The 17,308-nt window shown below is 40.3% G+C and overlaps 1 protein-coding gene across 1 annotated transcript; it reads left to right on the forward strand.

Annotated features, from left to right (window-relative positions):
• Positions 1 to 16,006: 16,006 nt before the first annotated feature.
• On the forward strand, positions 16,007 to 16,831 carry LOC115990451 (probable protein phosphatase 2C 55). Its single transcript, XM_031114286.1, has one exon. The coding sequence runs from the start codon at positions 16,007 to 16,009 to the stop codon at positions 16,829 to 16,831; it is 825 nt and encodes a 274-aa protein (XP_030970146.1).
• Positions 16,832 to 17,308: the final 477 nt, after the last annotated feature.

Genomic DNA, 17,308 nt, shown 5'->3' on the forward strand with positions numbered 1-17,308 from the left:
TGATATTGAGAAGGGGTTTATCACTTACTCTACGACACTAATTGTTGCATGCAGTTTTGGTGTTAGCGTGTGAGTGTATTCCTTTATATATGTGTGTGTGTGTTTCTCAAATAAAAAATAAAAAAATAAAAAATTTGTTGAGAATTGAGTGGTTGTGTTCACATGGGTCAAACCAGTGGAACTGTGGTCTTTTAAAAAAAGTTTAAAGACTAAAGAGTAAAGACAAATTTTTTGGGTGGTGAAAGACAATTTTTTTTTAATTGAATTGTTTACTTGAATTCTTAATAAACAAATGTTATGAACACAACAAAAATTCTTTAATACAATTAAAAGACTACTAAATTGAGTTGATTTGTTAAATAAAAGAATTGTATTATTTTTAATTGAATTGTTGAGTTAAATTCTTAATAGAAATTTTCTTAACATAATTACAATGACAAAATTCTTTTTTGATTGAATTGTATTTTTTTTTTCTTTTGCTACTGTTATGGAAAAATACCTTATAAGTAAAGGTATACCAAAAAATACCTTATAAATTTTTTTTTTTTTTTATTATTGTAGGGTTAAGGACCCAGATCATATATTGGGCCTTGGCAGAGAGCATGAGTAGTCCGAGGAGGAACAAATGGTAATGAATGGTTCAGGTTCAGGATTTAATGAGCAAAATACAAATGGGAAGGTGGTTTGAGGAGGAATAACTTCTCGGATACAATTAGTACAGTTCAAATATGTATTCCAACAATCAGGGTGACCTTCTAAGAAGCTCCATTGATAAGAACGTGTATCATGAACATACGAAAAGGAGGGGAACTCAAAAATATCTAAGGGAAAGTTGCTACCACTGTATTGAATGCACTGCAGCTACTTTTCTGGCCGCATTTATGTGGAGAAAACCCCTGAACAGTGCTGCCTTAGCTACCACAACTCACAGAAAGACAAAGAGGGTGTTTGATGGGACAGGTACTCGAGTTAGGGCTTAGATGACCAACAAGTGTAGGATCAAGATGGTTCAAAGGGAACTATATAATGTAAGGGACCTTCCTTGAGGAGGGGATCGAAAAAATAGAGAAAGAATATTGTAGCAATCAAAATTGTACTTGTACTTAACCGCTATTGATCTATATGGAAAACTTCCCTCCTCAGACATGGAATTCATTCAGCTTTATGTTCCTTGTTTTTTCTTGATCGTCCTCTAAACTCATACTAGCCGTTGTCAAATTCATTAGGGCCTAGTTCTTTAACCCATTCTCTACAAATTTATTGTACTGGGCTCACTGGGCCAATATTCCATACATCTTGGGCTTGGGCTGCAAAACGTGCCCTTACAATTGGCGCCATCTGTGGGGAGGAACTTGTGTAATAGTGTGTGCGACATTTAACTATGGTAAGATCAGGTCCCCATCAATAAGAATCCATGGGTTCCCAACGACAAGATGATTTCCTTAACCTCGAACTTAAGCGGGATTAAGAAGGTAGTGTACACACCACACATACTAGAAAAAGTTACTCTCAAGTTGGGAGTCACGTCTCTCAAGAGCAGCACAACAGAGCCATGCAAAGGGAAATTGACCATTTAAAGAAGGAATTACGTCATGCACGACGAAGACGAACTCCCTCCCTGTCTGACTCCTCTTCTAATGATGAGAAGGATGGTAGTTATCGACATAGATCAAGGACTTCTCCTAGTGAGTCTTTCTTATATGAAGAGGAATACCATCGTGAACGCAGATACAAGAGCCTAACTCGCAGAAGACTGGGAAACGACATTATGAGCAAAGCATTGAACCAAATTTCCAAGTCGTCCATCACGCGCAGGATTGAGGAGCAACTCTTCCTCGGCGTTTCCATTAGGCAACGTTCACCATCTACAATGGATGAACGGACCCGGTGGAGCATGTGAGTCATTTTAGTTAGAGAATGGCTGTCCATTCTAAGAACAAAGCCTTGATGTGCAAGGTATTCCCATCTAGTTTGGGACCCGTTGCGATGAGATTGTTCAATGGCCTAAGGACAGATTCCATAGATTCCTTCAAGGAGCTCACTCGGGCATTTGGCTCTCATTTTATTACGTGTACTAGGGTCTCTCGACCCATAGATTCCCTACTGTCCTTATCCATGCCAGAAGGGGAAAATCTAAAGACGTACTCGGACTGATATTGAGAAATGTTCAACGAGATTAATGGTGACTTTGATGACGTGGCCATCAGCATTTTCAAGGTCGGCCTTCCAGCCGAGTATGGTTTAAGGAAGTCTTTGACTAGTAAACCTGTCACCAGTGTGCGCCAACTCATGGATCGAATTGATAAGTACAAGAGGGTTGAGGAAGACCAGCAACTAGGGAAAGGAAAAGCTAAGGTTATCCCTCAGGAGAGGAGGGATTTCAGGTCGAACCGATACAACAATAACAACCGGCCTTGGAGAGACTTTGCTGGGCAGTTAAGATCTGCTAATACTCAGGCGGTTAATGCGGTGTTCCAAGAATCGGTGCATCAGGTTCTAGAGAAGATTAAAATGAGCTGTTCTTCAAATAGCCAAACAAGATGGCTGGACACCCCATGAGGTGCAACCAGAGCCTTTATTGCCAGTACCATCAGGACCAGGGACACACTTCGGAGAACTGTAGAAATTTGTGGGACCATTTGGACCAGTTGGTCCGAGAAGGAAAGTTGATGTAGCTTCTGCATCATTCTAGTGGCCAGGGGTGCCAAACAGGTTCGGAACCCCAGAGAGATGTTTCTTCAAGACCTCCTTTAGGAATGATTAATGTCATCTTTGCTGCTCTAGGAAAAATCGGTTCTTGTCCCTCTAGAGTGATGTCTGTGGCTCGGCTGTCCACCGATGATGATAATCTGGAGCCGAAGAGGGCTTGAATGGATATTCAAATAGCATTAAGTTTTTTGAATGACGATAAGATTGGAACCATACAGCACTACGACGATGCTTTGGTGGTCACGCTTAGGATTTGTGGGTATGACGTGAAGAGAGTGATGGTAAACCAGGGTAGTGGTGCCAAAATTATGTACCCCAACTTATACAAGGGGATGAATTTGAGACCCGAGGACTTGATGGCCTACAATTCTCCTTTGGTAAGTTTTGATGGGAAGGTAGTCATTCTGAGAGGTCAGATAAGACTACCCGTGCAAGCTGGTTCAGAAGTGGTGGAGGTAAATTTTATCGTGGTGGATGTCTATTCCCCCTACACGGCCATTGTAGCTAGACCCTAGCTTCATGCCCTGGAGGCCGTCTCTTCCACTCTGCACCAGAAGGTGAAATATCCGTCAGGGAGTCGCATTGAAGAAATCGTGGGGAGTCAATCCACAGCTAGGCAATGCCTAATGGCTGCCATCTTACATCAACCTAAAGCTGAGTCTTCAGCCTCTGCTGGAGGGGGCTTGTAGCAATCAAAGGCTCCGACATTGTCTATAAATGGACCAGCTAAGGAGGCAAAATGTGAAGATTTAGAAACGATTATGGTCGATGATGACTTAGAGAAGTTCTTTCTAATCGGAACTCTGCTACCTTCCCAGGAGAAGGAAAAGCTAGTAGAATTTCTTAGGAAAAATGTTGACGTGTTTGCATGGAATGCTTACGAAGCACTAGGGGTGGACTCGAGCTTCATCTACCATCATTTAAATGTTAACCCATCCATCATTCCCAAAAAGTAATCACCTCGACGCCCATCTAGGGAACATGCAGATGCTGTCAGAGATGAGGTGATGAAGCTCAAGCAGGCTGGGACTATCAAGGAAGTTTTCTACCCGGAATGGTTGGCCAATACTGTGGTGGTGAAAAAGAAAAATGGAAAGTGGCGAGTGTGTGTGGACTTCACAAATCTGAATAAGGCTTGCCCAAAAGATCCCTTCCCTATGTCTTGAATAGATCAGTTAGTGGATGCAACGATGGGACACCCTCGGATGAGCTTCTTAGACGCCTTTCAAGGATACCATCAAATACCACTAGCCCTGGATGATCAGGAAATGATAGCTTTTGTCACTCCCATTAGAAACTACCACTACAAAGTGATGGGATTTTTTTAGAAAATAACTATAAAATTCAAACAATATCATTAGTTAGGAAACGTTTCAAACTAATTTGGTAATTAACAATTCGAGTTCAAAGGGGACGATTTTTGGGTTATAAAATCGAGTATGTTTTACTCGAGTTTCCTATTTTGCCAGCAGCTGAGGTGGGTCCAATAGGCCAGAAATCAAGTTCATTGGACTCGTTTTGTAAGACTAGAAAACAAGTTCAATGAACTCGGTTTCTATTGTTGCAAACCGAGTTCATTGAACTCAATTTTTATACGTATAAATCAAGTTCAATGAACTCGGTTTCTATTGTTGCAAACCGAGTTCATTGAACTCAATTTTCATACATATAAATCGAGTTCAATGAACTCGGTTTGCAAGAACAGAAACTGAGTTCATTGAACTCGGTTTGATTTATAGGAATCCACCATCCTTTTGGGTATGTGTCACTGAGAGTGTTGTGTGAGATGAGTGTTCTGTGAGTGCAAGTGAGTTTAGGAAAGTTGTTTCATAGAGATTTCTGAAGAGAAGAGCTGAGTTTCTGAATATAGAGACTGAGTTTCTAAATATAGAGAACATATTCACAATACGGAGAAGCTATGAGACCCCACGGCAAGGAGGGACAGGTCCAGCTGGGACCTATAGACACGTGGAGGGCTGGGGACTGATGCTGCTGTGGGGGGACTGTTATGCCCACGTGATGTTGCTGCTGTGGGGAACTGATGCTGCTGTGGGATGGGAGTGATGAGATAGGAACTGATGGAACTGATGCTGCCCGTTTTTTATACAAAGAAATCGAGTCCAATGGACTTGATTTCTAAGCCTAAAAAACGAGTTCATTGAACTCGGTTTCAAAGCCTAGAAATCGAGTCCAATGAACTCGGTTTCCAGGCTTTGAATCACTGTACATACATGATAATTGTATGCAAAGATTTTCATCCTTGTGCAAGGTTGAATTCTTCCCTCTAATCTTGCTTCTTTGGTTTTTGTCAATTTTTCCCTGCACCTTCTGATCAACTTAGGAGTAGATTTATTTTACAATTGCAATCACATATTGAGATTCATTTTTTCTTGTTCTTATTGAGTGTTGGATACACATAGCACATGTATTCTATATAGTCAACAAATTAGGTATGTCTCAAATGAAATTTTGATGTGAATTCATTCAAAAGTTCTATATGAATTGTACATACTTCAGATAGTATTGCATTTATAAAGAATGAGTTCATCAAGTTTATGGAATTTTCTTATCAGCTAGTATTCTTAGGCTTGTTGTTATGATTTATCATGTATCTCTAAATTCATTTGCTACATTAGAATATAGAAAACTGGTTTGGAATTTTATTTGTTGTAGAAGTTTCTGCAATATACTTTGCAATTTGACTTCTTTTTACACGTCAAACTTCTAGTCTTGACTAAGAGCACCAGTAAAAGTTTATGGGCCTAAGGTAGCTCCATTTGTTAAGCCAATAACTATACTTGATGTAACAAAGGAAAATAGACTTTCTGTTTAAGCTTTCACGATACTAGTTGAGCCCACCTCTCTGTAGGGTCTCAGAGAAGGGTATGCTCCCGATTGTTTTGTTTTGAGTCCTCTTAGTGCCATGCTTCTCCATGTCATATATATATATATATATATATATATATAGAATAGTATAGAAGTTGATGACTTTGATTTTTTGTATTTTCAAACTTTGTTATTTTAAAATTTTAATACTTTGTAATGGAAAGAAAGTTGTCTATCAAGCACATCAAAGATGGGAATGGGAGCACTCTAAGTATGATAGGGGTCATCCAATGCCATGATAATGTGCCCGTGATTATTCAACCAGTAGAGTCTATCTCAACAGGCTTCCAGTGGATAAATTGTCTCTTCCCTACCTATGCTGCAGGACAAATTTTGCCGTGGGATGATAATCAATATCTGATATGGTTCTGGTTGCATTTCATTGAATGTTTTTATGATGTTCCAAGTAAAATATTTGGAGGACAGAATCGAAAAGAATATGCTACACTGCCTGGTCACTCTGTTTTTTCATGTCCAAAGTTTAAGTTGCAAAGTATGAAGCTGAAGATTGTCTTGGAAGAGATGTAGAGAATGGATCTGAAGATTGTGTAATAATCAATAGACTCTACCTGGAGGTTAAGATTCCATAAGGATTCTAATTGCTAATGGAGATAATGGGGAAAAACGATTTCCAATAGCAAGAAGCTAGAAGATGTGTTGTGAGGAAGTAGCACATTTTGATTTTTGCTAATTTCATATGTAAATAAGTAAATTCAATTTCCCTAAGTAGTTTAGAAAAGTTTGTTACTCCCAATTCTGGCTTGGAATGTAGAATTATCAGTATTATGTTTTAATATTTGGCTATATTTGTTTGTTTATAGAGATCCCATCAATGTCCATATTCTATTTCTTTTCATGAATGTACAACAAAGCTCTTACTATTTCTTCTCATCAAATGTCCATCCTCTCTCTAAATATAAAGTTCATTTGCTCCCCGAACTCTCTTTTGTGGAAGATGAGGGTTCCTGCTATGGTCATCTGATCAGTTAAAATACAGAGTAGGGGCCAAATGAAATGAAGAGCTCAAACTATCACTACATAATTCATACACAAAAAAATTTTAGGCTTCAAGCCTTCGACTTCTCTTTCCCGTTCATATAATCATTACATCTAAAATTATAATCACTGTGATCAATTTGAACCAAAAGTTACCTATCAAAAAAAAAAAAAAAATTTTTGAACCAAAAGTTACCGAATATATACAAGGACTAATATAAATTAGATAATGGATTCATCACTAGAGTAAATTGCTTATGCAGCCCCAGGAAACAATGATAACAAAGTAAATCAAACATGAGATTGCATGACGAGTTGACATCATTAATGATGATAACATTATGTTACAAACCCATAATCAAGAATGCAATTGGACCATTAAGAATTTTTTTTTTAATTGCTAAGAAATCATAGGAGAGAGAATAAAAGACAAAAAACTTAAATTCTTCATGACATTCCAGGTCTTGGCAATTAAATAATATACATGCATAAGATAAGAAGTTGGAAATAAAGACAATTATATTGATCTTATCAAAGGGTGTTCCACAGTTTTCATCTATACTTTCGGTCTTAATCCCAACTACATGGGCAATTATCAAATATACTCTACAGTTCACATAGAATTTAAGGGAATGAAAGGAGACCTATATGTAAAAGAGATTAAATAATAATTTTTTATCACATTGACAATAAATTATAAACTCTTTATCTCCTCACAACAGAGCTGAATATATGAAATTTAAACCTTCAGAGCAACCTGATCTTGCAATGAGATTTTCTTGTTCCCAACTCTTTTGTCATTGATCATGCAATTCTTAGGCTTCTTCCCTACCCTCAGTGGTTCCCAAAACAATGTCTTCTTTCCTTTTCAGTTCCTGTTCATCATTCTGCAACAGAAAAATCACAATCAACATTATACAACTCATTAAGAATAAAGAACAAATTTGTTAATATTCTAATTTTCAAAACAGTCCCAAGTTTACTACCGAAATAGGCGTAATAGCCAGAACTGGAGATGGATGTTTTAGAACAACTTCATTGACATTGTTGTCAATCTCATTTGCAAGCAATTGAATGCCTATATCTGAGTTCTGTTGTTGTACAAATTCTGCTTTGCCTGTGGGGAACTGATGCTGCTGTGGGATGGGAGTGAGAGACTAGGAACTGATGGAATGATGCTCCTTGGACTCGTTTTTCATACAAAGAAACCGAGTTCAAAGGACTCGGTTTCTAAGCCTAGAAAACGAGTTCAAAGGACTCGGTTTCTAGGGTGGTTAGACTGGCCACGTAGGCGAGAAATTGAGTTCATTGGACTCGGTTTCTAAGCCTAGAAAATGAGTTCATTGGACTCGGTTTCAAAGCCTAGAAACCGAGTCCTTTGAACTCGTTTTCTAGGCTTAGAAACCGAGTCCAATGAACTCAATTTCTCGCCTACGTGGCCAGTCTAACCACCTCAACTGCTGGCAAAATAATAAAATAACAAACCCAGAAATCGAGTCCTCTGAACTCGAATTGCTAGATACCAAATTAGTTTGAAACGTTTCCTAACTAATTATATTGTTTGGGTTTTGTAGTTATTTTCTAAAAAATCCCCAAAGTGATACCCTTCGGTTTGAAAAACGCAGGGTCTACCTATCAAAGGATGATAACGAGAATGTTTGAATCATAGTTGAGCAAGAGTATTGAGGTATATATAGACGACATGGTGGTGAAGAGTAAGGTGGTGTCTGAGCATGTGGGAGACCTTAGAAACATCTTTGAAATTCTGAGGAAACACAAGTTGCACCTAAACGCTTCCAAGTGCTCATTTGGTGTGGGATCAGGCAAGTTCTTGGGCTACATGGTAACTCACAGGGGAATTGGGGTCAATTTCGACCAAATCAAAGCCATTAACAGTTTACAACCACCTCGAAATCCCAAAGAGGTCCAGAAGCTTACTGGAATGACTGTTGCCTTGAACCGGTTTATTTCTCGGTCAGCGGATAAGTGCAGACCTTTCTTCCTTTTGATGAATAAGTGGAAGGGATTTGAGTAGACCGAGGAGTGTGCTTTGGCTTTCCAGCAACTTAAAGAATATCTATCTCGGCTACCTATCATGTCCAGTCTTGAGGTGGATGAGGTCCTGTTTGCTTATATCGCTGTAGCCCTTCATGCTGTAAGTTTGGTGTTGATACGAGTTGATAGCGGCATACAACGGCTAGTTTATTATGTGAGCAAGTCACTACATGAGGCCGAGGTTCGTTATCTACCATTGGAGAAAGTCATCTTGGCGTTGGTGCATGCTACACAAAAGCTTCCCCATCACTTCCAAGCATATACAATTATTGTCCTGACTCAGCTTCCACTTAGGGCTATACTTCGAAGTGTTGATTACACGGGGAGGATTGCTAAATGGGGCACAGTTCTAGTGGCTTTTGACATCAAGTACATGCCTCGTACCTCTGTCAAGGGCCAGGTCCTTGCGGACCTAGTGGCTGAGTTCGCTGAACCCCCATTAGAAGAAGTAGCAGCGACACAGAACATGGATGGAAAATCAATTGACACAATCTCCCTGCAAGAACCTTTATTCTGGAAGGTATATGTTGATGGTGCAGCAAATCAAAGGGGCTCCGGAGTGGGGCTAGTTCTGGTTTCTCTTAAACAAATCACCATTGAAAAGTCACTAAGACTGGACTTCTCGGCTATAAATAATGAGGCTGAATATGAAACTCTGCTAGAAGGAATGTCCAGGGTTCAAAGAATGGGGGGAAAGACAGTAAAAATGTTTTCAGACTCAAGATTGGTTGTTGGCCAAATGAAAGGCGAGTTAGAAGCAAGAGATGAGAGAATGCAAGGGTACTTAAGTCAAGTTAGGCATTTGTAATCAAGGTTTGAATCATTCAGCCTGCTGCACGTCCCTAGAAGTGGAAGCACATATGTTGATTCCCTAGCCACGCTTGCAACCTCCTCGGCGCAGAGCTTACCTTGGGTTATCCTTATAGAAGACTTGTGCAAACCCATAGAGGTAAAGGGAAAGGTGGTCCATGTTCACCAAGTCAGAGTAGGGCCTAGCTGAATGGATCCCATAGTACTATTCTTGAGAGAGGACATCTTGCCGGAGGATAAATTAGAAGTTGACAAAGTACGGAGAAAGGCGCCTCGTTTCTGGCTATCTGAGGACCAAAAATTGTACAAGCGCTCTTTTTCTGGGCCATATCTACTCTGCATTCACCCAGAGGCATCAGAGATACTTTTTGAGGAATTACATGAAGGGATTTGTGGAAGCCATACAGGAGGCAGATCTTTGTCTCATAGACCTATCACTCAAGGCTATTGGTGGTCAAATATGCAGAAAGAAGCACAAGAATATGTGAGGAAGTGTGATCAATGCCAAAAATTTGCACCAAATATACATCAACTAGGAGGAGTCTTTAACCCCCTATCCAGCCCTTGGCCATTTGCTCAATGGGGCTTAGACATCGTTGGCCCTTTCCCTAAGGCAGCAGGGAACAAGAGATATTTGCTGGTCAGCATGGACTACTTCACCAAGTGGGTTGAAGCTGAGCCTTTGGCAAATATCAGGGACGTGGATGCCAAGAAATATGTTTGGAAAAACATTGTCACACGATTTGGGGTCCCTCGTACCCTCATCTCAGACAATGACCTTTAATTTGATAGCAAATCTTTCAGGAGATATTGTTATGATTTTGGAATTATAAACAAGTATTCCACTCCAGCTTATCCCCAAGGAATTGGACAAGCCGAGGTTGTTAACAAGGTTATAGTTAATGGATTCAAGAAGAGGTTGGATGATGCGAAGGGAAAGTGGGAAGAAGAGCTGTCACATGTCCTCTGGACATATCGAACCACGCATCGCAAGTCAACTGAGGAGATCCCCTTTTCAATGACTTATGGAGCCGAGGCTGTTATTCCTTTAGAAACTGGCTTCCCAATGCTAAGGACCAGCTCATTCAATCCGAGCAGTAACAATGAGTTGCTAGAAAAGAGGTTAGACTTTATTGAAAAAAGAAGAGAAAGTGCATTGGTTCAATTGGCATACTACCAACACAAACTCAAGCAAGGTTATGATGCTAATGTGAAGCTAAGGTCATTAGCGCCTGGTGACTTGGTGTTAAGGAAGGCTCTGGGTATTACAAAGAACCCGGCGTGGGGAAAGCTAGGGTCCAATTAGGAAGGACCATATCACATCACCTTGGTGGCTAGTATATGAGTATATTTTCTAGAAGAATTAGATGAGCATGTAATACCGTGCCCTTGGATTGTAAACAACCTGAAAATGTATTATTATTAATAAACGTGTCCTTTGTAAATATGTTCATTTGTTGTATAAAAGCATTGTACTTCCTATTATTCATTCTTTCTAAGTATTAAACAGAACCTTAGTCATGTTTGACTCCTTAGACCACATGCTTTGGCCAAATTAATACTTGTTGGCATCTTTATATAAGTGTTTAAACATAACCTTAATCATGCCTGACTCCTCAGACTAGATGCTTTGGGAAAATTAACACTCTATGATATGTATTTGATTCTCACTAAGTGTCAAGACGAACCTAAGATCATAACCAACTCCCCAAATTGGTAGCTCTGAGTAAGTTAATGTTCTTAATTATTTATCTAAGTGTTGAGCAGAGTGAAGAATATCTCTCCCTTTTTATTCTTCACAAAGTTTATTACTTATCCTTATTAGATTCAGCTTTCATTGTTAGTACTTAGTCAAATTACTTACATTGGTAGCAGAACATTGTTGTTAGTTTTTGTTAAAGCTAGAGTGGCAACAGTTCAAGTTTATTTACAATAGTAATAAGCTTCAAAGCATATAAAGTAATGGTGCAAGAGATAAGAGGAAAATCATTTTCATTAAATAAAGAGGAGTACATTATATTCAGTGATAGAGTGCCACTACCAAAAAAAAAAAAAAAAATCTACAAGAAAATCCTAAGTGCTAAGCCTTGGCCTTGGGAGCAGGAGGGTCTTCTTTCTGTCTCGACTGAGAGGTAGGAGCGTCCTTGGCCTTAGGATCAGCTTCTTTAGTCTTGGCCTCTACTTCCTTCACCTTAGCTGCAGCTTCCTTGTCCTTGGCAGCGTTCCTGGCTTCTGAGGAGGGCTTTTTCTCCTTGCCCTTACCCTTGTCTTTGTCCCCCTCAGTCCCCTGGCCTTGATCACCAACTTGGCTAGATCCCTTCGAAACCTTAGGGATAGGGAGAGTAGCTTGGATGGTTAGGGGCTGCTCATAAGTCTCTGGAGCAAGGGCAGAGGGAGAGGGGATGGCACTTAGGACTTCACGGATATCTGGGTGATAATATACGCTTCTAGGCTACCTCTAAACAGAGTCTACAGGGACTCCTGCAACACTAAGAGTCTTATCCCATGTCACATTGTAGTAATCCCTACATACCTCTAAAAGCTCCTCAGCTAGCCTAACTTGCGTTTCCTCCACGCTGAGCAGATAGGATGCTTGCTTCTCAGCTTCGGCTGCTTCCTTGGCCAGTTGACCCGCCTTCTTGGCCTTTTGCAACTCAACCTTAAGATCTATGACCAACTGCCTTTGGGTGGCCAGGTCTATCTTGGTCAGGTGTAGCTTTTGACGCTGATCCTCGGCTTGCCTCTCCACGGTCTTTAAACCCGCTTCGGCACTTAAGCGAGCCTTATCCGCTTCCTTCAGCTTCTCGAACAGCTCTACCTTTTCTTGTTTGAGGGCCTCCAAGGACTTCTCAACATCAGCATGGGAGAGGGCCTCAGCTCATTACGGGTGTTGCGAACCCACTCCTCGGCCACAAAAACTTGTTAAGCAACTTGCTCAAAGACAATAGAAGAATCACATGAATAAAAAAGTAGGGAAAGAACGAAAATACAACTTAACATTTAACTTCAAGGATGTGATAGATTGCTTACCATGGCGAGGTCCATTTTCAGAGATAGGAAGAGGTCATTTTGCTTGAAGCGCCTGTAAGCCTCCATGTCTCTAGGGAGTAGAAGAGGCTGCTCTAGGGCTTCAGCAATATAGCCTGCACGCCCCTTTTGGAAGTCCCTGACTGAGGCGTTCCAAGGGATGACAGTCCTATCCACCTCCAACCGAGGAGACCAGGTGGATTGCGGAAGGTGCACATCGACCTTAGTTTGCTCCTCCTAGCTGTCCACAAAGGTGGACCTCTTGTCCTGAGGGTCTTTGGCCACCTTCTGTTGTTTAGTCCCTTTTTGAAGGCCTACCTCCCTTTCTTTAAGCTTCTGAATCGACCTTTTCTTCTTTAGATCAGGAATGGCTTTCAGCTCGAGGTCAGTAGGGAGTGGAAGAGGAGGAGGGGGAAGAGTAGGAGGAACTTGGGACTTCTTGTGAAGTTGTTCCCTTGTTCCTTGCAGCCATGAGGTCTCTCAGGCTTTTGTTCCCCCGGTTCAATGCCATCTCGTCCTCCTCTTCTTCGGAGGTGCTGTTTGGACGGGCAACTACCAAGGTAGGGAAGTGAACACCTGAGTGCCTATCAGCCTCCTCCTCAGCGTCCGAAATGTTAACTACGGGAGCCTTTTGAATCTCCCCTTCTTCAAAATGAAAATTTTCTATCTCCTCCTCGAGTGATAGACGAGAAGAGGTGACCTCCTCCCTCGGCATTGCTGCTGCCTCGGGCAAAACCTGTTGAAGTGGTAACACAACCGGTGGAAGGTCTCTCCGAGCCAAAAAGCCAGGCACCGAAATGTCTTTGTGGGCTAATCGGGTGTCACCAGCTCTTATTGCCTGACCTGCCTCCTGGAAGATTCTAGATAGAGGCTCGTAGTCAAGTACTAAGTGAGCGGCTCGTAGCTGCCTATCCTCATTGACAAAGACCTCGGACCTAAGCAAATAGTTGAGAGTCAGAACGTTGGCCAGGCTGAGTCTTGGAGCGACGTGCCTTTTATCTGCAAAAAGGTCCGAGGAGGAAATCATGGTCAGACCAATAAAAATTACCATCAAAATAAGATGAAGTGTTAAAAGTGAAAAGGGATAAAACTAAAAGTGCTAAATCCCCTACCAAAAGGACTAATCCTAAGGTACCCTACCTGGCTCTCCCGCCCGAGTTGGGCAGTGAAGACCATCATTCCACTCTCTGGAGACAATCAGGTAGTCATCCTTCATGCCTTTGTTAGAATTAGGAAGGTACGATATCAGTCTGACGATGTCGGATCGAGACTTGAGATAGTATCCCACGCCGGCAAGTTTGTGGCACTTGTACATGTAAACTACATCATGCCACGTGAGCCCCAAGCCTATCTGCTCGTTGAGAGCATCTACGCAACCCAAGACCCTAAATATTTTAGTGTGCATTGATGGGGAATCAGTTTGTGGTTAATTAGGTAATCCCTGGTTACCCTATCCATGGGAAGCGTCATTCCTCCCTCTATGAAAGCGATCATAGGAATGACGACTTCACCCACTTCTCTATTGGTAAGAACTTGGTCTGGGGCACAATATTGCAGGGCTACTTCCTACAGAATGTGGTACCTAGCCCTAAATCCCTCCATACGGGCTGGAGAGTCTACTAAGTGCTTGAATCTACCCATCTAAGCAAACGCAGATGACACAAAGGAAGTTTTCTAAAAAAGAAAGAAGGCCGAGGAGAAAAAGAAAGTTTAAAGAGATAGATACTTACGAAAGCGAGTGAGTGTATTAAACCCTGAACCTTTAGAAGAATCTTTTGGAAATTTTTTTAAGGAAAAGAATGAGGGAAACTTAGGAGGGTAGACAGTTTAGTGAGTTGAAGTGCTTGAGATCTCTGGAGAGGAAGATGATTTCCCTTAAGGCTTTATATAGAGGACGAGATTGAGTGGGAGTTATCCCGCTCAAAACCTTCGGAGAAATATTAGCCATTGGATTAGCACCTCACCGTTGGATGTAGGGAATATAACGCCGCCTAGAGTAATTAATGACGCCTTGCGGGCTCCGAAACTTCAGTGGCAATGATGGGTCGCGCAAAACAGCACTCCCACGTGTGCCAATCAAAGGGCAAAATAAAATTAGTGCACTAAAAATCAAAACCCCACTTTTCTCCTTGGATGAGAGGGAAAAAACCGGAGTTTTGAGGGGTTATTGTAGGGTTAAGGGCCCAGATCATATATTGGGCCTTAGCTGAAAGCATGAGTGGTTCGAGGAGGAACAAATGGTAATGAATGGTTCAGGATTTAATGAGCAAGATACAAATGGGAAGGTGGTCTGAGGAGGAATAACTACTCGGATACGATAAGTACAGCTTAAATATGTATTTTAACAATCAGGGTGACCTTCCAAGAAACTCCATTGATAAGGACGTGCATCATGAACATACGAAAAGGAGGGGAACTCAAAAATATCTAAGGGAAAGCTGCTACCACCGCATTGAATGCACTGCAGCTACTTTTCTGGTCGCATTTATGTGGAGAAGACCCCTGAACAATGCTGTCTTGGCTACCACAACTTACAGAAAGCCAAAAAGGGTGTTTGATGGAACAGGTACTCAAGTAAGGACTTAGATGACCAACAAGTGTAGGATCAAGATGGTCCAAAGGGAACTATATAATGTAAGGGACCTTCCTTGAGGAGGGGATTGGAAAAATAGAAAAAGAATACCGTAGCAATCAAAATTGTACTTGTACTCAACCGCTATTGATCTATATGGAAAACTTCCCTCCTCGAACATGGAATTCATTCAGCTTTATGTTCCTTGTTTTTGCTTGGTCATCCTCTAAACCCATACTAACTGTTGTCAAATTCATTAGAGCCTAGTTCTTTGACCCACTTTCTACAAATTTATTGTATTGGATTCACTGAGCCAATATCCTATACATCTTGGGCTTGGGTTGCAAAACGTGCCCTTACAATTATATTTTGTATAATTTAAGTTTTGTAATCTTGAAAAATATTCTTGAAACCGTCACTGGCCATTAAAATTGTAACTAGCTTCATTTTAAATTTAACATGAGATTCTCACATTTTTTTTACTTCATTAAAAAAGAAAAGCAAAAATTAAAATTAAAAATAAATTAATATAACCAATTAAGCTTGCACTTTGTTTAAACCTCAGAAATATATTCCACTTTTTTTTTTTTTTTTCTAATCTAAAAATACAAAAGAAACCCTTTTTTAATAGAAAAAAAAGTAATAAATAATTTGTCGGTCCAATACATGTTTATATTAATATTATCGACATTCTATCCATTACCCAAACCCTAGCCTAACTTGCTATTTCAATTCGGCTACGTTTTCCTTGCACATATTTCTAGTTTTTCATTTTACGAGTCGGCAAGTTTCATTCTCCAAATAAGAGTTGGAGAGTTTTCTTCCAAGATATATATCTATATATATATTAAGCTCTGCTTCCATCCCTACTCCTTCTACACATCTCTTTAATTTCTGCGCTAGCTCTCTGTGCTTTTTTTTTCTTTTTTCGTTTAATTTGCTGGGTCCATGATGATCATCAAGAGAAGAAGACTTGACGGAGAACTGGAAGCAACTACTGTGTTGCGTGAACGAGGCCAGGCCAAGATGAAGATGAGTTGTGGAGCGTTATACTTACCCAAAGACGACGAGGATAAGCCATTGGGCGAAGATGCACACTTCATCTGTGCAGAGAAGCAGACCATTGGTGTCGCTGATGGTGTGGGTGGCTGGGCCAAAAAAGGCGTGGACGCCGGAGAATACGCACGTCAACTCATGAAAAACGCTGAGATGGCCAGCCAAAAAGAACCCAATGGAGAAGTGCAACTAAAAAGGGTTTTGGGAACGGCTTTCTTGAACACCAAGGCTCAGGGTTCATCCACGGCTTGCATTGTGACTCTCAAGCAGGATTATTATCTACATGCTATTTATGTCGGTGACAGTGGGTTTATGATATTCAGGGACAAGAAGTTTGTGTACAAATCGCCCATACAACAACGTTGTTTTAATTGTCCGCGTCAGTTGGGAAATAGCAATAAAAGTGATAAGCCATGTTCGGCTATTGAAATAAAAGTAGGGGTTGTACCAGGAGACATCATAGTTCTCGGCACCGATGGGCTTTTAAATAATATGTTCCCTGCGGAAATCGAGGATGTTATCAAGAAAACAACTTTAGAAGAAGGTGTAAATCCAGAGAAGTTGGCTTTGACTATTGCAGATTTGGCATTGTATAACTCGTTCGATAGATTTTTCTATAGCCCATATGCAAGAGAAGCTCGAAAAGCAGGAAAGGAGCACAGCGGAGGAAAGATTGATGATATTACTGTCATTGTTGCCCATATTTTGCCATATGTCTAATTCAGGTGTTTTTCTATTCATCCACAGAAAAAAAAATAATAATAATAAAAAGTTTATTAGGTGTTGTGTTAGATTTTACCTTTAAAAAAAAAAAAAAATTATTGTATAGAAAATTTTCTGAATTGAAACAGTCCCTGTGTATACAGTTGGTTTTGTGCAAAACATGTGAAAGATTAATTGTTACATTTATGCTTGATATTGTTCTTATGTATTACTCTCTTTGTTCTTCTATCTAATGATGTCATGAGCCTTTTGGCTCTAATCTTTGCTTTTTTTTTTTTTTTTTAATCATCAATAATTCATCCAAAAAAAAAACGAAAAAGAAAGCTTAATGTTATTTATATTCCGGCCATCATCTGTTGTTCTCAATTACATTTTTTTTTTTTTCTAATCATTTGAATAAGACTGCGTGACTGGGAATTAATAAAATTTCTCCACTTATGAAAAGCTAGGCTTGATGGATATAAGGAAAGGAAC

Source organism: Quercus lobata, chromosome 5, assembly GCF_001633185.2.
Source record: "Quercus lobata isolate SW786 chromosome 5, ValleyOak3.0 Primary Assembly, whole genome shotgun sequence".
NCBI classification, from domain to species: Eukaryota; Viridiplantae; Streptophyta; class Magnoliopsida; order Fagales; family Fagaceae; genus Quercus; species Quercus lobata.

Bases quoted from the DNA above. Each gene is read 5' to 3' on its own strand.
- LOC115990451 (XM_031114286.1), top strand. From the start codon at position 16,007: ATGATCATCAAGAGAAGAAGACTTGACGGAGAACTGGAAGCAACTACT.